We start from the raw sequence: 24,431 nt of genomic DNA, 5'->3' as shown, positions 1-24,431 counted from the left end.
ATTGTTGGAATAATAATTTGTTTTACTTGGCCTTATTCTATGCACTTATTTCATTGGGGTTGTCTTGCCCTGTCTTGTTTAGTTTGAATTTATTTCATTTTGTCATATTTGTGGTGATCTAACTTGTTCTGGATAACAAGCTCAGTAAAAATAGTTTCTTCTTTCTATGACAAAAAGCTTTTTCAAAGATAAGATAGATATTTTGTACTAAACCTTCAGTGCAATTTTCCTAAAAATCTGCTACGTAGGGTTAAAAGTTTATTTTTACAATGTTGATCCAAAATGGAGAAACTTACACAGCTAGTTTCACTCCGAGCCTTTGTATATTTAAAAGGCTATGTCCAACACGAAATTTCTCTAACTTATCATGCAGCTTCTGGGTCAAAAGTTTTATGCATTTTCTGCTTTAAGTTATGACCATAAACCATGCAAACTAAGAAACGTTCAACGGACATGGTGTTGGAGTACTCTATCCTTTTTAAGTTACTCTGTGTTGTTGTTCTTCTTGTCACAGTATATTTAGAATCAACAGCTTTGGCATAAAAGATAGTTAATCAAGCATAGCATCAAGATTATCCAAAACTCAGTTGAGGATAAATTTTGCTTTGTCACCTTTTAACCATAATCTGAATTTGAATCAATGTAGTTTTAACGTTCAGTTGACCATCGAGTAAGTTAAATTTTGAGCATTCTTAACAGTGATTACTATTGTTAATTTTGGAAAAAGTCAGCATAACTTTTCATATTTTACTATATACCAAACTATATTAGTTTAGAAAATAGAATAGTTAAATGTTTAACTATTTTTAATTTCTAAACTAATACTAGTTAATTTTAACATCATTCATTTGTTAACAATCTTTGAACATCTACTGTGTATCAGGCACTGTTCCTGTTCTAGAAAACTAAAGAGTGACTAAGACACTTTTAAAATCACTGCAGATGGTGATTACAGCCATGAAATCAAAAGATATTTACTCCTTGGAAGGAAAGTTATGACCAACCTAGACAGCATATTAAAAAGCAGAGACATTACTTTGTCAACAAAGGTTCATCTAGTCAAGGCTATGGTTTTTCCAGTAGTCATGTATGGATGTGAGATTTGGACTGTAAAGAAAACTGAGCACAGAAGAATTGATGCTTTTGAATTGTGATGTTGGAGAAGACTCTTGAGAGTCCCTTGGAGATCCGACCAGCCCATCCTAAAGGAAATCAGTCCTGGGTGTCCGTTGGAAGGACTAATGTTGAAACTGAAACTCCAATCTTTTTGGCCACCTGTTGCGAAGAGCTGACTCATTTGAGAAGACCCTGATGTTGGGAAAGATTGAGGGCAGGAGGAGAAGGGGACAACAGAGGATAAGATGGTTGGATGACATTATCAACTCAATGGACATGAGTTTGGGTAAACTCCAGGAGTTGGTGATTGACAGGGAGGCCTGGCATGCTGTGGTTCACGAGGTTGCAAAGAGTCGGACACAACTGAGCGACTGAACTGAACTGAAGACACTTTTAGAGGTCCACAGGAATGCATAAGTGGTTAGTTGAAGAGGAGGAAAGTGTCAAGGTGGGTAGAAAGTTTTAAACAAGTATTGGAAGAATAATGGGGATTAAATAGAAAAGGGAAGGAGGAGCATTCCTGATCAAGGAAGTAGTACATGCAAAAGAATATATGTGTGATAGAACTTGGATGATTCAGAGATCCACAAGTAGTTGATTATATATGGAGTTTAGGATGTGTTGAGGAGAGTAAGTGGAAATAAGTTCCAGAAAAAATAAGTTTTTGAAAAGGCAGGGGTGCACATTGACTAAGAACATATACTTTTGTATTTAACTGATAAGAAATTTATACTTCATTCACTAAGCAGCAAAAAGCCATGGGATGGTTTTTTATTTTTTTAATTTTAAAATCTTTAATTCTTACATGCGTTCCCAAACATGAACCCCCCTCCCACCTCCCTCCCCATAACATCTCTCTGGGTCATCCCCATGCACCAGCCCCAAGCATGCTGCATCCTGCGTCAGACATAGACTGGCGATTCAATTCTTACATGATAGTATACATGTTAGAATGTCATTCTCCCAAATCATCCCACCCTCTCCCTCTCCCTCTGAGTCCAAAGGTCCATTATACACATCTGTGTCTCTTTCCCTGTCTTGCATACAGGGTCGTCATTGCCATCTTCCTAAATTCCATATATATGTGTTAGTATACTGTATTGGTGTTTTTCTTTCTGGCTTACTTCACTCTGTATTTGAAAATAGTATGGAAAAATAAAATATTATTATTAACATAAATATCTTTAAGTTTTATATTATTACTATAACAATATATTTGAATATAAATAGTCCATTTAACTAATGCTGTCACTTGCTAAATTTTTCATAATTATCCAGTAAACATTTATAAAGTATATGAATAGTAATACCTACTAATGTTATTGTCATTCCACATAAATACTGTTTATTTTTATCATATCTTATTATTCCTTGAATTTTAAGTTTAAAAATTACAGAAACTTATAGTGTTCAAGTATGTTTGTCCTGGTAATCAATAAATATGTACATGATTCAACAGCTTTCAAATTTAAAAAATATGTGAAAATTAAAAAAAAAAAGCCATGGGATGATTTTAATTAAACAGTGATATATTTAGATTTCTATTTTATAAATAGAATGTAGTTAGCGTAGTAGAAAGGAAAAAGTCAGTAAATCAAACTAGTCACATGATCTTAGCTAGGGCTTCTATAACTAATTGCCATGGACTAGATGGCTTAAACAACAAACATTATTTTTCATTGTTCTGGAGACTGGGAAATCCAAGATCAAGGTGCTAACAGATTCACTGTCTAGTGAGGGTTCTTCACCTGGTTTACAGATAGCTGCCTTCTTACTACAACCTCACATGTAGAGAAAGATCATCTCTCCATTTTCTCTCTTTATAAGGGCACTGCAATTCATAGAGGCTCCACATGATTTAATTAGCTCCAAAAGACCCCTATCTTGGAGACTAGGGCTTCAGTATATGAATATAGGAGGGGACACAAACATAGTCCATAGTGTGATCAGCACTAAACTAAGACATTTACTATAAGGATGGAGCAGTAGTATTTGGGAAAGATTTGGAGGTCAGATCAACAGTAATGGGTAACCAAATTATAGTTAGATGTTGAAGGAAAAGATGTTGAAGGATACTGGACTTCCCTGGTGGCTCAGACAGTAAAGAATCTGCCTACAATGCAGGAGACCCAGCTTCAGTTCCTGGGTTGGGAAGATCCCCTGCAGAAGGGAATGACTACCCACTCCAGTATTCTTGTCTGGAGAATTCCACTGACAGATGAGCCTGGTGGGCTACAGTCCATGGGGTCACAAAAAGTCAGACATGACTGAGGGACTAACACTTTCACTTTTTCACAAGAACATTGAAGTTTCCTTTTTTTTACCATTAGGTGAATGGTAGATAGAAATAACAGGGAAAACATAATTAACATTTTTAAATTTTACATTTTTCAGTTTAAAATTAATATATTTTGTTTCTAGTGATATCAACAAAATATGAGATTATATATACAGCTTGTTCATGAATGTGGGTGATAGCTGAATTGAAGAACATACAACCTCAAAATACTAAAATAACTTTGAATCTTATCACTTGCCTTGTACAAAAAGGCAATGATATCAGTTGAATCTTAATAGTTTTTTTATACCAAATCAAAACGATAATGTATACATACTGTGCTTTGTCTCCATTTCTCCTAGGGTCCCCAAGGACCAAGAGGTCAACCAGGGCCTCCAGTGAGTTTATTTACATTTATATCTGTTTACCATTGATGCTTATGCACCTGCTTGGTTTGAGATATCTACTAAGTACTTAATTTTTTTTTTTGTATTGTAGGGTCCACCTGGAGCACCTGGCCCAAGAGTAAGTCTTCTTGATTTTGTTCATTTTACCTTAGTATATTTTTTTTCTAAGCTTCTTCTATTAACTCTCTGTTAAAGGTATCCCTTTTGCCCACCTCTGTTCTTTTTGTTAATCTAATATAGGGTCTTCACAACTCTAATAGAACCTTAAATCTGGGCTTCAGACTTTTTGTCTATAAAGTAGGATGATATCTCCTACTTTTTTGGATGGATTTGAGTTTTAAATAAGTAAAGTGCTCAGCACAATGTCTGACATAATTAGTACTCACAAAGAACTCCCTCCATTTCTTCCTGTTTCAGAATCCTAGCTCTCCTCCTTCAAATGTTCATTTTTGTCAACAGAGTTCTCCATGTTTTTAAGGTTTGCATGAATCCTTCTCAGCTGCTGGTGGCTGTGGAAGCCCTTGGACTTCTCGTGTATCAGTATTTGCTTGTTATTTATTATAACCCCAAACTTGCTACTCCTATCTTTGAGGCGATACTTCTGTTGCATCATTATCAGCTATCATCTCCTGGCCTCAGTGTTTCAGATTGATTGTTGTGTGTTGTATCCACTGTCCTAGTTGGTAATATTTTTGCTTTCCCCCTTCTTACAAGAGGTCTCCTATCTTCAACCTCACCCATGCCCCATTTCTACAGAATTCTGGTCAAATGCAGCAGTCTTTGGTCTGATTTCCTGCCTAATCAAGATTCACTAATGGCTACACAGTTCAGACAAATGGCCAGTCCCATGCCTTCCAAGTCTTACTTACATGCTTCTCTGCTTTGGATCTTTGAAATTTCAGGCTGGTGGATCACTGGGAGTGCAATCCACTCCCGGCAGGTCAGGAACTCTTCGTTTCCCTCAACTTTTCTTCAGGACAAGGGAAAACTTTCAAGCAAAGTGCCTCAGGAAGATTGTCTCCTTGGAAACGAGATCTATTTCTCTAAGATTCAAAAAAAAATTATTCCCCCTTTCTGTCTGATGGGGATTGAAACCTTCCCTGGCATGAACATCAGTGCAAATGTCTTTAAAAAAAAAATCTTTACTCTCCACTTCTCTGTTCTTCCTTTCCTCCTCAATCATCACACTGCATAGGTTAGAAAAACCCTAATCAGTTGCCTTATCATTTTATAATGACTTTAATATATCATAGGTGCCTTCCTAATAAAGAACAAGTTGTAGAAAGGTCATACATCATTGGTAAATTAAATGTGTTTAGTGAAAATGTTTACATTAAAGTGCCAGATTTGTGGTCACCATTTCCCTCTCTTGCTTGGAAAATATTTGTGTTCCTATACAGCCAAAATGAATTAGGACTCGTGAGAGAGTTTTGCTCTGAGAACAATGTGGATAAGAATATGTAACTTTGAGGAATCAGTAAGAGTATTAAATGAAAAAATATGTGTGCTGTAAACTGTGTCGTTACCTTCAGTTCAGTTCAGTTCAGTTCAGTTGCTCGGTCGTGTCCGACTCTTTGCGACCCTGTGAATTGCAGCACGCCAGGCTTCCCTGTCCATCACCAACTCCCAGAGTTCACTCAGACTCACGTCCATCGAGTCAGTGATGCCATCCAGCCATCTCATCCTCTGTCGTCCCCTTCTCCTCCTGCCCCCAATCCCTCCCAGCATCAGGGTCTTTTCCAATAGTCAACTCTTCGCATGAGGTGGCCAAAGTACTGGAGTTTCAGCTTTAGCATCAGTCCTTCCAAAGAAATCCCAGGGCTGATCTCCTTCAGAATGGACTGGTTGGAGCTCCTTGCAGTCCAAAGGACTCTCAAGAGTCTTCTCCAACACCACAGTTCAAAAGCATCAATTCTTCAGTGCTCAGCTTTCTTCACAGACCAATTCTTACATCCATACATGACCACCGGAACCTTAGCTTTGGTTTTATCTACAAGAAATCAGTGCCAAATCCAATATCATGAAGCATTTCCCATATATTTACTTCTAAGAGTTTGAAAATTTTAGTTCTTACTTTAATTATCTGACCCATTTTGAGTTAATTTTTGTTTATAAGTAAGTGTCTAACTTCATTGGGTTTCATGTGGATATCAAATTTTTCCAGCACTATTTGTTGACAGACTGTTCTTCATAGGGAATGGCCTTAACACCTTTCTCAAAAACTATTTAACCATATGTGTAAGGGTTTATTCCTGCACTCTGTTTCATTGATCTATGTGTCCATCTGTATGCCAGTACCACACTGTTTTGATTATTGTTAACTTTATAGTAAGTTTTGAAATTAAAGTATGAAACCTCCGGCTTTGTTGTCCTTCTTCAAAATTGTTTGGGATATATACTCTCTTTTATAGTTACTAGTACAGTTATCTTTACCAGTGATATTTATTTCTTCATGTGGATTCAAACTTCTGTCTTGTATCCTTTATTTCTGTCCAAAGGACTCCCTTTATTGTTTTTCTAGGAAGGGTTTGCTAGTGATAAATTACCTCAGCTTTTGTTTTTAAATAGGCATGTCTTCATTTTTCCTTCTTCTTGAAGGATAGTTTTACTGGATATAGAATTCTTGGTTGACAGTCTTTTTCTTTCAGCACTCCAAATATGTCATCCTACTGCTTTCTCACCTTTATGGTTTTTGATGAAAAATCCCATCCCTTGGATATGATGAGTCCTTCTCTCTGCAATCAAGATTCTCTATTTTTAGGTTTCAACAGTTTGATTATGAGGTATCTAGGGGAATTCATGGAGAAGGCAATGGCACCCCACTCCAGTACTCTTGCCTGGAAAATCCCATAGATGGAGGAGCCTGGTAGGCTGCAGACCATGGGGTCTCGAAGAGTCGGACACGACTGAGCAACTTCACTTTCGCTTTCATGCTTTGGAGAAGGAAATGGCAACCCACTCCAGTGTTCTTGCCTGGAGAATCCCAGGGACAGGGGAGCCTGGTGGCCTGCCATCTATGGGGTCGCACAGAGTTGAACACGACTGAAGCGACTTAGCAGTAGTAGCAGCAGGGGAGTTCAATGAGCTTCTTGGATGCAGAGATTAATATTTTTCATCAAATTTGGGAAATTTTCAGCAATTATTTCTTGAAATATTCTTTCTGCCCCCTTTTTTCTGAGACTCCCATCACGCATACATTGGTATGTTTTACGGTTTCTGTAGGTCTATGAGTCTATTCATTTTCTGCATTAATTTTTCTTTTTATTCCTTTGACTGGATAATCTCAATAAACTGTTTTCAAGCTCACTGATTCTTTGTTGTCTACTGAAATCTACGGTTGAGCCTCTCAAGTAAATTTTCATTTCAGTTACTGTTAACGTTCAACTGCAAAACTTATACTTGGTTCTTTTCTATAATTTCTATCTCCTTACATTTTTTATTTGGTAAGACATTTTTTCATGCTTTAGTTCTGTAGACATGATTTCCTTTAGTTCTCTGAATATATCTAAAATAGCTAATCAAAGTTTTGTCTACTACATGCAACATGTAGGCTTCCACAGGGACAATTTCCATTGACTGCTTGATTTTTTTCCCATGTATAAGAGTCACACTTTAATGTTACTTAGCATGGCTTGTCACTTTTTCTTGAAAACTGGACATTTTAATAATATAGAGTGGCATCTCTGAAAGTCAAATTATTCACCCCAACCTTAGTGTTTAGTGTTGTTACTTGTTGTTTTTATTATTTAGTGACTTTTCCTAATAAAGTCTGTGTTCTTTGACATATGGGAACACTAAAGTCTCTACTCAGTTAGTTTAGTGGTCAACTAAGGGTTGAGGAGAGGTTTCCTTAAATGCCAGAACTAATGTTTCCCAGTTTTTGCCAAGGGTCTCTGTGAGCATGTTGGAGCATCCCTTCAGTTCTCAGCCAGGCAACTGACAAATTCCTATTTTCACAGAGCCTGAAGATGAGCCAGAGGAGAGAGCTTAGGACCTTCTTGTGTTTTTCTGATCATGTGCCCAGCCCTATGCATTTCCAGGAATATGTCACACCAGAGCATTTCAGAATTTCTAAGGACATCTCATTCCCTGATTTTTGCCTGTTTGCCCCAACTGTCTTCTAATGTTTCTAGCAGCCACAAAGTTAAACAATTCCATCTAAAATTTTTTTAATGTTCCTTAGGAAAGACTTTCTGCACTGAGTGAGCTCTGAGTCAGGTAAAATAAAGACAGCCTTGCAAGTGGTGGCTTTAAGGGAACCACCAGACAGGTCAAATAACAACATTTCACTGGAAAGGAGGCTTTGAAGCAACTCTCAGCCCCATTCTACTCCCTCCTGTGGTTTCCAGGCGTCTCGTTTTCACTGCAATTGCAGGCTGTTGGTTTTCAAAGCTACCACAGAGCTGGAAAGAGAGGCATGGGAATAGGGCAAATTAAAGCTTTACAGAGCTCACTGCCCTTCCTAAAATTCAATATTTTTCTGAAGTGAATGCTCCCCGGATTTACAGCAAGCATTTTGTTAATTTCTGTAATTCTGAAATACTTCATTCTGACATTCTTTTTTCCAGTTTTCTCATTGCTTTTATAGAAGAGAGAATTCTGGGAGGTCATTAGTCCACCATTTTTCCTGTCTCCTAAGTCTCTGATCTTCAGCACACATTTTTTAAATATTCTGTGTGATAAAATGGAAGAGCATATAGATCAGTCTTGCTGCACTGAAGTACAATGGCTGACTCAAAAGTGCTTGTGGAATTCAGTTGCAAGCTGAACTAACTGCTTTTTTCATGGAACACCATTTTTAATTGTCAGAATGACAGTTGTTTAAACATGAGGATTTGGCAGATATTTTCTTGAAAATGAATTAAGTGAGCCTGTCATTTTAAGGAGAACAACTGACAACTTGATACCAATAATAAATTTCAAGCTTTCAAGCAACAGTAACAATTGAAAACTTGTATGTATTACAAGTTTGAAAACTTCCCAATAGTTATGTTTTTATGATGGGATTGGTGATGATGTTAATGAATGTAATCTTTTGATACAACATAATAAAACGTGTATTTGGAAGGACTGCATTATCTCATTAACCATTTTCCAAGTAATTGAATCATGAATTTTTTTTAAATCATGATTTTTAACAAAGTAGGTAAATGATTTTTTTTTAGAATCCATCTTTTAAGTTTAATAGATTAATAGATTTTAATATGAGTATAAAATTTATAGATAAGTTTTCAGACTTCACATTTCAACTAACACTTAACTCCCATTTGTCTAGTTATGGTATAATATCAAAGAAGAATATCCACAATTATTTGAAAAGGCTACTAAAATATTTTCTTGCCAACTGCATATCTTCTTTTAGGCCAGATTTTCTTCATATAGTTCATATAGTTCTTCATATAGTTCAGCTAAAATAACATTTTAACAGATTGAAAATAGAAGCAAATATGAGAATCTAGCTATTTCCTATTAATTCAGACATTAAAGAGAATACATAAGTATAAAACAGTGCCATTCTTCTTACAAATTTTTTAGTTTTCAAAAGTTAATTTTTCATTTAAAATATTTATATTAACATGTAATAGGTTTATTTAACACATTTTTAATTCATACTATGGTAAATATCAAAAGCTATAATTCACATAAATAAAAGTTCTTTAAATCCCTTTACATTTATTTATTTAAAAGTACAACAGGGTCCTGAGTCAGAAGAACCTGAGAACTGCTCATTGCTAGTTTTTCTATGATCAAAGCTCTAATGACAAATAAAGATGGCTGTTGTTTCCTACTTAAGTCGTGTCCGACTCTTTGCGACCCCATGGACTGTAGCCCACCACACTCCTGTGTCCATGGGATTCTCCAGGCAAGAATACTAGAGTGGGTTGCCATTTCCTTCTCCAGGGGACCTTCCCAACCCAGGGATCGAACCCAGGTCTCCCGCATTGCAGGTAGACGCTTTAACCTCTGAGCCACCAGGGAAGCCCATCCTACTTAAGTCAATTGCCTATATTTAGTGCCAATATTTTTTTTGTGAGCCATGTCCAAAATCTACCAGTTCTCACAAACATGATGGTCAGAATTAACTTGCACAGAATTGTTAATGCTAAAGCCTTTCTTCTTGAGTAGGCCATGCTTCTCTATCTCCAGGCCTTTGTGTTGGCACCTCTGCCTAGAAAACTCTCCCACCCATTTGCCTAACAATTCATATTTATTCTTCAGATCTCAGTTCAAATATCACTACCTCCAGGAAGCCTATGCAGATCTATTCCTTCCAAGTCTCTTATATCCTCCAAATTTGATTAAATAAGACTCCATAATTTCTCTTATAGGTCCATGCACTTTTCTTCAATAGCACATATCCCAATTTGTAAATGTGTTATGTTTTAGATTATTTGACTGATGCCTTTTTTGACCTCTAAACTTTAGCTCTACAAGGGCAAGGTTGTTTTGTTTTATATTATTTGCTTACCATTTTATCCTCAATATGTGTTTGGCGGCATACATATGCAAATATTTTCCAGCTTGAAAACCACATGTTGAGGCAAGGATGAGTATATTTTGTTGATTGTCCCATCATTTTAAATAGTTTTACAAAGTATCAACCATGAGTTATGGGAGATGTTGAAAAGAGCTTCTGTTATATGGACTTGCAAGTAAAAAGATATCTTAGCAGTACAATCATTCTGAAAGAAATCAGATGCTTGATTTGCTCACACAAATGCCATTTCACAGAATTTTCTCCCAACTTATGCTTCTTAGTTTCCAAGCTTTTTTAAAAATAAAATACAAAAAGACTTTTTACTAATGGTTATTCTGGGTCTTTCTCTAAAAATATCTTTTATTAAATTCTGGAGGAGATTGTATTTATGTTGTATTATTTCTTTTGGGACTTGACACATTTTCCAACTTCAGAAATTGTTTTTAAGACCACAGAAGTATCAGATTAAACTAATGTGACTACCTCAGGACAGTAATATTTTATTCTACTTCTTCCAAGAATGTAACTGTTAAAAATTACTACAGTTATTTATTCTTCACTTTACAATTTATTAACGGAGGGGATCATATTTCATTCTTCTTCCATGTAAGTAACTTTTGTGTGTTTTCAGGCAGCAGAGACAAATAGTTTTTCATTTGCAAACTCTGGACTTTGGTCCTGTTTTAATTAGGAGACTTTTGAAATTTGGATGAAGGTAGCATATTGTCCTTTCAGATAGCTAGGCAATATTTGTGAGATCAGTCTAACCATAAGAGTTACAAATTCAGATAATAAGTCTAGTATACTTTAACAGCAGTGGTTTCAGAATTTATAGCCTTTACTTCAGAGCACTCAGTGTTGATCTTATTGCTAATCGCAAATGGTTTTGTTTTACACAGAAACAAATGGATATCAATGCTGCTATTCAAGCCTTGATTGAATCACATACTGCCCTACAGATGGAGGTAATATATCTGCCTTTATTTACATTGGCACACTCAATCTACAAATTAAACAGAAATATTTTTTCAGAGGCCAAAATGTGACTTTATCTCAAGGCCTGTATTTACAAGAGATTAAAAGTAATGAAACCATTTTTAAGGACAAAGAAAACAATTTTAATAAACAGAAATACATGTATAAGATTTTTAAGGAAAACATTTAAAATAAAAATATTGTCAAAGGATTTTCAAAATAAGAGTTTGGTATTACAGAAGAAAATAGTTAAATGAAGTTAGCCATTTCTTAAAATGGCATCTATCTAGCATCATTATTCATTTTTCTTAAGCTCTATTTATTCATTGTATATAGGGGTTCTTTTTAATTATGCTGTAGGGATAGTAATCGTTCAGTTTTAGGTCAGCTTGAAAAGTAGACTTTTGAGTGTGAATTTAACCTCTTGTTAGGATTAAGAATAACAAAACACAAATACTTATAGTTAAATATAAACTGTTCTTTACATCCTACTCTCAACTCACTGCACACAATAGGAGTACACTTTTCTTCTGTCTTGATCTTTGTTGATCACTTGGGTTACATACTGGTGATGACTACTCTATGCTTCTTTGCTAATATGATTTTCATGATGACTTGGCAGAGCTACCAGAATACTGAAGTAACTTTAATTGACCACAGTGCAGAGATCTTCAAAACCTTGAACTATCTTGGCAATTTACTACACAGCATCAAGCATCCTCTTGGCACACGAGATAATCCAGCACAGATCTGCAAAGATTTGCTTAACTGTGAACACAAAGTATCAGACGGTAAGTTATTGGTTTCCTTAAACTGTGATACTTCATTTCATCATTTCAGTGTGTTTGAGACTTCTAGTGTATTTATGCCAAATCTTATGATTTTTGATAAAACCATGGCAGAGGCATTTTAAGGTCATCAAGAACCAAATACATACTTCTTAAGGTAAATATGGTTTCTGATATCAAAGTATCATTTTTTTAAGGGTTTGCTTGATCTTCTACTATAAAATCTGACATGTCCCCAGATTTTCTTACCCCATCTATGTCATTCACTTATACTCTGTGCTTAGAATACATGTTAAAAATAAAAAATAGGAAAGGTTAACTTTTGAACTAACAGACAATATTATCTGTCAGGACCACCAGAGTTGGCAACATGAAGAAAGAGATCATAGTTCCCCTCTCTATTACACTCCCTAAAATTAATTTTTACATAAAATGGGATTTAAATGCCTCATTTTGGAATCTGACTGTAAAGATGGAGGCTTGTCATGCTTGGAATCGTCTCATCCTCACATTGATACCTCAAAATCCATTAGCCAGAGTGGCAAAAATAGAGCCATCAAGCAAAAGGTTTAAAGCAAGTGGAGGAGCCATTACTATCTGATGATCAACAGGGAAACCGTGTCTGCTACAATGTCATTTAATTTTAATTTTGATGGGGTCTATATAGTCAGCTATACAATCAATTATGAAAAACTCTAGTCCTAACATACAATGATACATATGCTGATTTGACAATAAGTTACTTAATTCTGTCGGATGGACAGTAGTTCATATTTTATTTTTTATACACATGTGTTTACATGCAAATATACATGTATAAATATATATTTGTCTAAAAGCATCTTCCATTCTAGAAGTGTAGCAAAAATATTTGTTTTATTTATATTAATAAAATGTTTAACTTCTATAGATGTCTCCTACCTTAGATTATCACAAAAACAAATAATATTTCTAGTTATAGCTTCCCATCATAATCAAATTTGACTCTTTCCTATATTTGAGGGTATAAAAATATATTTCTATAGAACTGAAAGGAACAAAGACATTATAGGGCATACCAATTACTAAAATCTAATTCAAGGTCTGCCTTCTTCATAGGAGAAATAGCTAAGTTGTATGGCTTGCAAGGTATTAGGAAATTATTTATACCCAAAAACACTTTCATCACTAGGAGATTGTAAGTGCAGTAGAAAAACACAAAGCAACAGGGAAGGGGGGATGTGATAGAAAGTAGGGTTGAGGGTGAAGTTTTAAATAGAGTAGGTAGATAAATCATCTCTGAGAAAGTGACATTTGAGCAATATCAGGAGGAGGTAAGGGAAGAAGCCACAGGGAATCTGGGAGAAAGAGCTTTCCAGGAAGAAAGAACAAATGCAAAGACCCTGAACCTGTGTTTAGCATGTCCTATTAGCAAGAAGGTTAAGGTGACTGGAAGAGGTGCGTAAGGAGAAGAATGGTAGGAAATGAAGTCAGAAAGATGTCAAGAAACCAGATTATATAGGATATTATAGGCTAATCAAAAGACTCCAGCTCTTACTCTGAATAGGATGGAAAGTTTTAGAAGAGTTAGAGCAAAGGAATGACAAGACTTGACTTAAATTTTGAAAATGTTACTCTTGGTGATGTATCACAAATATAATGAGGACAGGGTAGAAGGAGCCATTGAGAAAGCTAAGGGATGATGATGTTTTGGACTAGAGTTAGTGGTGGGAAAGTGGTAAGAAATGGTTAAATCTTTAGATAAGCTTTAAGGTAGAGCCAACAGGTTTTTTTGTTGATAATTCAGATATGGATTTTGAGAGAAACAGAATGAGAAAGAATGACACTAAGAGTTTTGACTAAAGGACTGCTAAGTCGCTTCAGTCGTGTCCGACTCTGTGTGACCCCATGGACTGCAGCCTACCAGGCTCCTCCATCCATGGGAGTTTCCAGGCTAGAGTACTGCAGTGGGACTAGAAGTGTGGAATTGCTGTCTATACAGATAGAGAAGCAAGTTTGGAATCAAGATGAGGAGTTCAGTTTGGGATGTATTTGAGATGTCTGTTAGATGTTCAAGGAAGTATGTCAAGTAGGTAGTTGTCTATTCAGGAGAGAGGTCAGGAGAGAGGCCCTGGTTATGGATAAAAATATAAAGTAATTTGCATATAAATAGCACCTAGTGCCCTGAAACTCTCTAGGACTACCCTAAAGAGTAGATTTTTTTAAAGTTCTAAAAACTGTGTCTTAGAACTCTTCCATGTTTAGAGATCAGGCAGTTGAGGAGGAACTAGCAAAGAAAACTAAGAAGAAGCTGTCACTGAGATAGGAGAAAAAGTAGATGAATGTGAAGAAAATGTTTGCCTGAAGAGGCAGGGATCTACTGGGCCAATGTCAAGTTAGGTGAAGACTGAAAAAGGCTACTAGATTTAGTAATGGGAAGTTCTTTGATGCTCTTTGCAAGAGCAGTTTAGAGGCATGGTAGCAGTTAAAACTGTCAGGTTTTAAGAGAAAATGGAGCTTGAGAGTTTCCACTCTCAGTTAGGAAGCAGATAATTCAATTTGCCTAACTAAATTTTTAAAAAGCTAAAAACATAAAATACTGACAAAGTAGAAAGGATTTTGAAGAACACAGCAGAGATGGGCACACACTTACAGCTGCTTTTGCCCTGGGTGCGTCCAGCGACTGAGTAGTGTAATAGGGGATCGAAGGTTGGAATCCGAAGCCCACAGATGGTGGGGATTCAGGCTTTCAAAGATCTGTACTCTGGGAGTAAAAATGATAGGATCAAAGAATTATTGGAGTCAGGACACTAGAGGGAATGAGCCAAAATGAGAAGAGAGGTGAAATCATGGAGGAGATCTAGCTGTAGGTAATAAACCTAAAAAAAGACTAGGGCATGGCCTTGGGAGTTAATGATGAAAGTAAGCAGAACAGGAGAAGGGTACAAAAAAATTGGTGGGAAAGAATTGGAGGAACTGAGTAGAGGTCAGAATATTACAAATATCAACAACATGGATGTAAAATCACCATGAATTAGGTTATAAAGAGCTAGCCAAAGGCTAAAATCAAAGAAATAAAGCTGATGATGGCAACAGGAACAGGTGACAGGCGATAGAGTGCAATGACAAAAATTTTACCATGGAGTGTTCTCAGACTGAAAGCAGGGATAATGGTCTGAAAGTGGCAAGAAGGAGCAAGAAAGACCCCTTCCTGACTCAGGCACAATGCTGTAGAGGCTGTGGCAGAAAGGGCTTGCATGGAAGCAGTGTTCTCAGGAGAGAGCCAATTTTGAGTTCAAGCATTTAGGCCTACAAAAGATGTATTATGGTATAATGCTTATATCCTAAAAAAATATGAAGCCCCCTACCAATTCACCAGTGAATAACAATGCCTGAGTTCAAAGCACTCCAACCCATATAAGAATGAGATCTTGCTTGATAGAAAACCTTTTATAAAGCTTATATGTCCGCTCACATAGTCAAGGAAACTATTTCTTGAATGAGAGGAGATGATGAGTCAAGATATATGTCTACCTCTTTAGTTAAGACTGTAAGCCTGCATCAGAGCCTGGTTTTTAAAAAGCCAGCTGTAATTTCTACAAACTATAAAATGTCCAGCATTCTGAGGAAATCGAGCAGGGAGAAATGGGATACAGAGGTGATATTAGGACTTTTTCACCCTTTTCTTCCATATTTCAGTATAGATCAGTGATTCTCCAAATATCATCCATGAACTAGAATTAGATGCAGGTTCTCAAGCCCCATCCCAAATGTAATGATTTAGTAACTCTAGGGGTGAGGCCCAGCTGTTTTAACAGCGTCAGCAGTCTGAAAACCACTGCAATAGAGATAGTCCCCTACTCTTGGAAGTAACAATTCAAGTTTTCATTTTGTAGGATTAGAAGAATAGTAGAGGGGGAATGGTCGAGGATGTGTGTAAATCTACAATGGCAGACCAGGGGAAGCCCAGAATGAGCAAGAGAAATCTTTGCTATGGGAAACAAATGAAACAAACAAGGGGTTTCTACCTATTATAGAAAATGGCCTTTAACAAATACTATTAATTTTTTCTTGCCTTTTTAATGCAAGAAGGCAGGGCCATCTAATTCAAAAATTCCTACTCTTTGCATTTAGAATAAGGTGCTGTTTGAGTATTCTGAGCCTGTTATTCCAGAATTAAGATGCTACCCCAGTACTTTTCAGTTTGAATATGTTCTAAAGTCCAACTTTATGCCCCACTTGATTCTCCTGGACACTCAATGGATGCAAAGGTTGGCAGGCTTACACTGGCTATAGAGACTTCAGTCTTTTCCACTCACAAATCTGAAAAGAAAGCACAAAAATAACCATTTAATTGTACACTTTTCTTCTGGGAACAAAAATGGTTATTCTTTTTAATTGTCAGTTCAGTTAAACAAAGGTATATTTTTCCTCAGGGAGACTGAAGAGGTTTCTATTTTTAAAATATATGTATTCATTTTTAAGCTCTGTAATGACATAGTACAAAAATAGACACATATCCTACATTAATTTCAACTTCTGTATTAACTTTGTAACTGTAGACAATTCACTTAAGTTGCTGAGTTCATTTTATCTATAGCATGAAGTAACAGATATAGCCATTCAATTATTTTTTATTAAAATTATGAAATGGCCTTAAATTGATAGGTATGTGAAAAATATAGTATTTTCACTATCAGTTTAACATAATGCTTGCGGCTTTTATTTTTTCACTAAATGTATTGGTTTAAATGTATGATCTTTATAAACTTCTAAGTTTTTTAACAGGAAAAAGTGTGAAAAAATATGTTGAAAGTATGATACTTTTTAAGGATTGTTCAGAAATATTTTAACATGTCATTTAAATATTTTTGTTTCACAATAAATAGGAAAATATTGGATTGATCCAAATCTTGGATGCCCTTCAGATGCCATTGAGGTTTTCTGCAATTTCAGTGCTGGTGGTCAGACATGTTTATCTCCTATCTCTGTGACAAAGGTAAATTCTGAATTTAGCATATATACTGGTACTTGCCCACTATCAGTAAATAGTGAGATTTTAAAAATCTTCCACTTTAAATAATTATGAATTTTATGAGTGGAAGCAAGATATTCTCTACCATATATGAGAAAGAAACTTTTTGGTTTTTAAAACTAATCCTGTTAATTCTTGACATTTTGATTGCATGTTTTTATGACTGGCTTAGTTTGGCTTACTCTACTGACTATGCTTTTTAAATCCCTTTTAAAAATGTAAAACATATGTTTTTATGCTCATGCATTCATTAGGAAATTCCAAAACAGCTGCAGTGTTTGTATTCAGTAATCAGTTACCTAAGGTTTTTACTGAAAATGACATCATCATCATTAAAAGAAGAATTCTGCCACAAAACTTGCTATTTTGGGTGACTGGGAACAAAACTAACCTCCCTGAAATATCCACTGGGTAGTATTTAAAACATATGTATAATTCTATAAACTAAATGTTTAGAAAGAACAACAGTTAGTTTGGTATAACACTGGGTATTGTAACAAGCGTTTCTCAATCCTAAAGCTTGCTGCTGCTGCTGCTGCTGCTAAGTCGCTTCTGTCATGTCCGGCTCTGTGCGACCCCATAGTCAGCAGCCCACCAGGCTCCCCCATCCCTGGGATTCTCCAGGCAAGAACACTGGAGTGGGTTGCCATTTCCTTCTCCAATGCATGAAAGTAAAGTTGCTCAGTTGTATCCGACTCTTCGCGACCCCATGGACTGCAGCCTACCAGGCTCCTCCGTCCATGGGATCTACCTATAACATATATCAAAGAAACCAAAACTGCATTTCTTTCTTTTTCTGGTTAACACCTTGGCCCTCTCAGAAACTAATTTTTCGTGAACAAAGAAGTGATACATGGACCTACTGTGTGTTTTTTCCACCATAAGAAGGCATCAGCTAAAAAGTACAGTGTTGTCAGTGTCTCCAACTGCTTAGAATTAGACTGTTCTCTTCTCCTGAAATGCTCCCCCTCATTAACCAGGGTGTTTCATCCACTTATCTCATTAGGCATTCACCACTGTTACCCAAAGCAGAACAGGAGAGGACTCTTCTATTTCTGTGGAATATGTATAATGCTAATGAGGAGCAGTAAGATCGCCTTACTTCCAAACTAACCACATAATCACCCTCATGCCCCTGCTTTTAGCCCAGGATTTTTATTTGGGTCATCATGGAAAAAAAGGAAAGAGGGGAGTACAAAGAAGATAAAATCAGTGAAGGAGCCATATTCCAGTTCTTTCCTTGGCTGAATCAATTCCCCCATTTCTCCCATCCATAAATTCAACTTTAGAAAGACTGCACAGGTAATGGAAAGAATAGTAGACTTGGAATCAGGGACCTGGATTCTAATTTCTGTTCCTCTGAAAACCTGGGAAATGATACTATGAACCACCAGAAAGCCCACTCCTTGCCAGGCACTGTGCTAACTAAATGACACTTGACAACTCACATCCTTGTAACAATCCTGTATTGCTGTTATACCCAAACTTGCCAACAAGGAAACTGGGCTTAGAAAGGCTCCGTATTTCACAGGTTTGTAGTTCTCATCTACAAAATCAAAGAATTTGAACTGCTTCAGCTCTAATGTTCCTCATGATGATCCTTCCATGCTTTCATCCTTATGCCCCTCCCCTCCGCCCTCCTTTCCTTTTCTTCTCTTTCCCTACAGTTTTGTTGTTGTTGTTCTATTACCTTATAACTGATACTCTTATTTGGTGACTGGAGATTAGTATAAATTCCTCAGTAGGAACCACTTCTATTCATTTATGTTATGACCATACCCCTGTCTGAATAGTGCTAAAATGATGATGATGTCTAAAGCTACAGAAAAATCTGCTTCCTTGTCCAAATCTAGAAACTTCTTGCTCCAGTACTATCCTACATTGTCCACTTTATTAGTTAATATTGTTCATGCATTCATTCATGCAATAAACAGCTTATTGACGACTCACTGTATGACCAAAACTGCATTAGGGGTTGGCTAACACAAAGATTAAGATTCTTTGTCTTTGTCTTTAAAGGCTCCATAATTAAAATAATTCAACCAATTAATTATCACAACTTTTAACTTATCATTGAAAACTAAAACAATAAATCTTCAAATGAAAGCACAGACAGAATTTCAGATTTTTATGAAAGAAATTTTAAGCAATAATCCACAACAAGTTATTAATGCATCTTAAATGATATTATACAAACTATTTTTTAAATCATATTTAGTTGCCTAGTGATATGCTAAAGCCAGCTCATACTGCTCAGGAGAGCCTATTTATTTTAAGATCTCTTGTGAATTCCATGTTAAGTGACACCACCTTGATAGCCTAAAATCAGCCATGGTAGGAGTATTTACAACTATGGAAATTCAGAATTGCCCTTGCAGGGGTGGTGGTTAAGCATTACCAGTACACCACTGACTGGCACTTAAATGTCCTAAAAAGTAGCTTTCTCAAGCCTGCCTTTGAAGGACTTTGTTCAAGTTTCTCCAAACTATAAATTTTTCAGTTGCCATATCTTATAACTCACATATTGTTTCAACAACATTAGTTGGAGTTTGGAATCGGGAAAGTCCAGATGAACTTCCTTCATTTACTGAGCTCAGAAGCCACCCATATCATCACCATTCACTGTCTAAACACTCCAGTGTGGACAAGTCCTCAGACAAGTGGCTCAGGATTGACTCTTGGTTTCAAGGGATGGAATGGTCAGATTTTTGAAGAAAACACTCTACTTGAACCTAAAGTGCTTTCAAATGACTGCAAGGTAAGGGAATGGCATGTTTAGATTTATTCAATATAACTAACTTAAAATTGATTAGACTATATATAATTAACATAAGAGTAAAACTATATAATTAATATGAGAGTAAGACATTGCAACTTGAAGCTACAGAAGAATAAGTTTTAATGTGCCTAATGCGTAATAACCATACATTTTTCATAATCAATTATTCTTTTATATCAACTTTTGTCACACCCATTGGTCATCCATGGAGTTTTATATGCAAAATGAGTGTTATTAATGTATTAATTTTTATTCCCCATATGAAATAATTATAGATGATAGCAGATGGAGCATAAGGGCCTATAGACAAATGTTTTCTTTTGTATATTTTTACTGCTGTGATTCTGCATTTCATTACTTCATGAAAAACAGGTTATAGAGGCAAGTCAGGTTTATTTCATATTTTGTCAGTCCCCATAACCTGATGCTAAATAATGGGCAAAATGGCAGTTTGACTCTACAAATCAATATCTGACATAGCCCATTTTTCCTATTAAAATTAAATAATAATGGAGAGTTTATAATTTTAAAACATTGTATTGTAGAGCAGGTGTTGGCAAACTACAAACCACAGACCAAATCTAGCCCAGCATTCACTTTACTAAATATATGTTACTGAAACACAGCCACGCTCGTTCATCTCTTTATTATCTAGGGCTGTTATCACACTACAGTGGCAGAGTCAAGTATATATGACCCACAAAACTAAAAGATTTATTTCTAACCCTTTACAGAAGAGTTTGCTGATCCCTATTATAGAGTTATCCACTTACATATCATTAACTTCTTTAAGGAGCTTGGTTTCCTGCTCTTGTGTATCATGAAGCCCATGATTTAACATGTCTTATATTTTGAGTGCTTGGTTTTTCCCAACTAGAGTGCTTTACTTTTTCACATTTCACTTTCAGATAAACTACACTTGCATATTTGAAAAATCATAAAATAAATAGTCATAAATATATGGCTCACTCTCTGTAGGTGAAGAAATCAGCATTACCAACAAAATTAACTTTCACAATTTTGTCCAGAAACTTTTAGTGACCCATTACTATTTCTGAGACACAATCAAAACTTACCAGCAGTTAGAATAGTTAGGCCCCAACCTATTTTTCAAGCTTGGGCTTTCACTGACTGCGTGCCCTGAACTCTGGTCAAACTGATCTATTTATAATAATATCAACAACAATTCCTACTACTAATTGTTGGGGACTTATTAGATGGCAGGTACTGTGTATTACATACATTATTTAACTATAACAGCTCTATGAAGTTACTATTAGTATCATTTTATAGGTAAGAAAAACTGAAGGCACAGAGGTTAAGTAACTTGTTCAAGGTACAGCAGAGCAAGAAATCAACCCTAAGTGTATACAGTTCCAAAGTCCACACTATATTGCCAGGGACTTTTAACGGAAATCTCACTTAATCCTCACTAATTCACATTTTATATGTGAGAATACCTATACCTGGGTGTCTGTCAAAATCTGTGCACTTAAACCCCATGCTAGGCTTATTTTCACAACCACTTTCTATCTTTCCAACTGTTTTGTTTTTTCCTATTCATGTCATTCCCCTTCTCTGAAATGCTGTTCTCTACCCCTCTAACCAAGTGGAAATTGTAGGCATTCTTCAAGGCCTATCTTCGGTTCTGAATATACAAGGCTTTTCCCTGACTGTTCTAGTTGGAAATGAGGAACTCAGCATTCACTCTCTATATTCGTTATGATGCATGTCATAGATGGCCTTATATTACGGCTGTTTGTTTCTCCTCTCCCTTTCTAAATTTATAAGCTGCAAGAACTCAGAAGCCAGAATTTACTCATCTTTGTATTTCTCAAGAACTGTAAGAAACTGGAGGATTACATTTTATTCAACTGTGCCAAAAATACTTAGTCTTCAACAAATATTGTTTGAGACTTAATGAAGTTGCAGAGAATTCTAGCCTAGTTATTACCCCAAGGTTATGACTTTGGTAATTTATTTTCTGTGAGCTTCTATGCCTTAACTTAAAATAGAATTTATAGATTGAATAATCTCCAAAGTTCCTTCAAATTCTAAAATTTATACCATGATAATTCTGTGAATGAGTAAATGAATAAACTTCTGTATAAAAATCTTCACAAAGCTAGATAACTGTTTCTCTATTTTGTTTTCCTGAAACTTAATCAGAGCATAGTTTTTATTTTATAATAGAATTTACCCTCCAAAAAAGAGCATACAATAATAAAAGGAAACAGAAAGGCCTAGAAAGAAAGGAAAGGAGGAATGAAACTATATAAACAGTAACCGCAGAATGGAAAAAAAGAAACCTAAAACATAGTTCAACATAATTATAATTTACTTGTACTGAAGGGATTCTGCATATTTCCTGCCTAGAGTACAGAGAGGGTAAGCGCACTCATTCCCTTTCATCCAAGACAAGTTTCCATCCTGAAGCATCAGTTCCAAATAAAGGAAAACAAAATGGTTACTAGTCACATTAGAAGCAGGGTATATCTGGTCCAATGATCCACAGACAACAGAAACAGGAAGCCTCAAGAAAAATCAGAACACACAATGCCATCTAGAAAATGGAATAAGCGTATATGTTCATTTACTCATAGTAACTGTTACCCATTCATTGAGCACTTACTCTGTGCCAGGCATTATCTAGGTACTTTCTATTCATTATTTCTAATCCTTAAATCTATACCGTCTATGAAAAGACATTGTCTGCTACTAATGGAAAAATTACAGATCAAAGCATTTTGTTCTTATTTTTCAGATTCAAGATGGCAGCTGGCATAAGGCAAAATTCCTTTTTCACACCCAGGACCCTAATCAACTTCCAGTAATAGAAGTACAAAAACTTCCTCATCTCAAAACCGAACGGAAGTACTACATTGAAAGCAGTTCCGTATGCTTTCTCTAAGGTCTCTGAATTAGTTCAGAATGCATGCTGTTGGCCAGGTAATTGTTGCAGAGGGAAAAATATAGACAGCAAGTTACTATTGGATATCATGAAATGCATGGAATAAAGCATTGGCTAAATTTTAAAGAATCTCAGGAAGAAAAGACTTCCTCCTAAGAAGGAGACAAGGCATTTTTTAAAGGACTATAACTGATAAAGTATTTAATTCTTTGAAAAATTATATTGATCTGAGCTTTAGAGAATTCCCTAGAACTGAACATTTATAAACATGGAATTCTTCAGGGTATTCTATATTTTTTGACTGTCTGAGAGCAAAGTACCCATTAGACAGCTGGAGATGCAAAGCACTATGGAGCAATACTGGCTAATGCTCCCAAATGTGCAATGCTTCTGTCTAAAAACTTCAAGCCACAGTCAATATGTCTTCTTTTCCCAAATACTAAGCTGTATTCAGGTCCCCAGTGGGCATATACATCTTAGCCGGTGGTACACTACCTCTTATATGTTGCCTTTTTGTGTTGCTTGGTGCTCTTCTAAAACAAGGTGCTTGTGGCTTTCATAAACTATTTTATTTCTTTATTCGTCTTTGTCATTCCTTAAGAGTGTATGTACTGGTTACATCAATATATGTTTTGATTGTTAGTACTTATTTTAATTTGTTTGGTCATATACTTAATAACAAGTAAAACATTATTTATGTGAAGTTCTTATTTTAAAATTCTCTTTGTGGATATAAAATCAAAGCTAGCACATTGTAACCTGTGCTTAAACACAAGAGAATTGGGAGGGGGTTTTATTGTTTATGTTTTAATTGCTGTAAAAAATATTATAGGCCAGCTACATCCAGTAGTAGGTTTGGGTTAGAGTTTAGGGGTTGTGATATACTATTTTTAAAAATCCATGATCATCTGGAATGATAGTTTATGTATATATATTTTGTAAAGTTGTAATTCAGCAAATCTTTTGAAATTGCTGCTGTTTTAAATTATAAAAACTTTGTTTCTGTTTCATAGAAATTACATGTGTTTTAGTAATTCATTGATTTTCTTTCACCATTCTTAAATTTAATGTGTTGGGACCTAAAAGAATTCAACTTACCAGTCGTTAAAGCAACATTCAAGAAAACAAATACAGTCATTTGCCATTTAAAATAGGCTAAGTTCAGACTTTCCTTGAAAGAGAAATGTTAAGCATTAAAAATATGATACCTTTTGGTATATTGAAAAGCATGTACATCTATTATAAACATACCATCAAACCACACTTACCTATCTATAATAAAAATGTGCTTTAATATCTTTTTTGGTGCTTTTTTCTTTAACCATACCCTTTTATTATGTAGGACAGCCTCTTTCACTTAGACCTTCTGTTCTGTGTATATTGTACTACTAGAAAATATCTATTATACACCTATAAAAGGATTATAGGGCCTATTTCCTACTTAAAATTAGGTCATGGCATAGAAACTCTCTCTCATATGGTCAACTGATTTGTAACAAGGGTGCCAAGACCATTCAATGGAAGAAGGACAGTTTTTTCAACAAATAGTTTTGGGAAAACTGGATATCCATAATGCAAAAGAATGAAGTTAGACCTTTATCTTACATGATATATAAAAATTGATTCAAAATGATGAAAACTATTACTGTAAACAACATTTGGGATAATATCAAAAATTTTAAAAG

At 35.6% G+C, this 24,431-nt stretch overlaps 1 protein-coding gene across 5 annotated transcripts in view; it reads left to right on the top strand.

The window, feature by feature from the left end:
* COL24A1 (collagen type XXIV alpha 1 chain) overlaps positions 1 to 24,044 on the top strand; it is a 393,929-nt gene extending 369,885 nt beyond the window's left edge. For all 5 annotated transcript variants that reach the window (XM_060400630.1, XM_004002153.6, XM_060400613.1 and 2 more), the window contains 7 exons: positions 3,757 to 3,792; positions 3,893 to 3,919; positions 11,179 to 11,244; positions 11,877 to 12,045; positions 16,911 to 17,020; positions 19,599 to 19,814; positions 22,600 to 24,044. In XM_060400630.1, the coding sequence (XP_060256613.1) occupies positions 3,757 to 3,792; positions 3,893 to 3,919; positions 11,179 to 11,244; positions 11,877 to 12,045; positions 16,911 to 17,020; positions 19,599 to 19,814; positions 22,600 to 22,746 (771 nt within the window). In that variant the 3' untranslated portion in view covers positions 22,747 to 24,044. The remainder of the gene's footprint in view (positions 1 to 3,756; positions 3,793 to 3,892; positions 3,920 to 11,178; positions 11,245 to 11,876; positions 12,046 to 16,910; positions 17,021 to 19,598; positions 19,815 to 22,599) is intronic.
* Positions 24,045 to 24,431: the final 387 nt, after the last annotated feature.

The sequence above is a fragment of the Ovis aries genome, chromosome 1, assembly GCF_016772045.2.
Source record: "Ovis aries strain OAR_USU_Benz2616 breed Rambouillet chromosome 1, ARS-UI_Ramb_v3.0, whole genome shotgun sequence".
In the NCBI taxonomy this organism is placed as follows: Eukaryota; Metazoa; Chordata; class Mammalia; order Artiodactyla; family Bovidae; genus Ovis; species Ovis aries.
The sequence above is the reverse complement of the archived record's forward strand: the minus strand, read 5'-3'. Positions and strand labels throughout refer to the sequence as shown.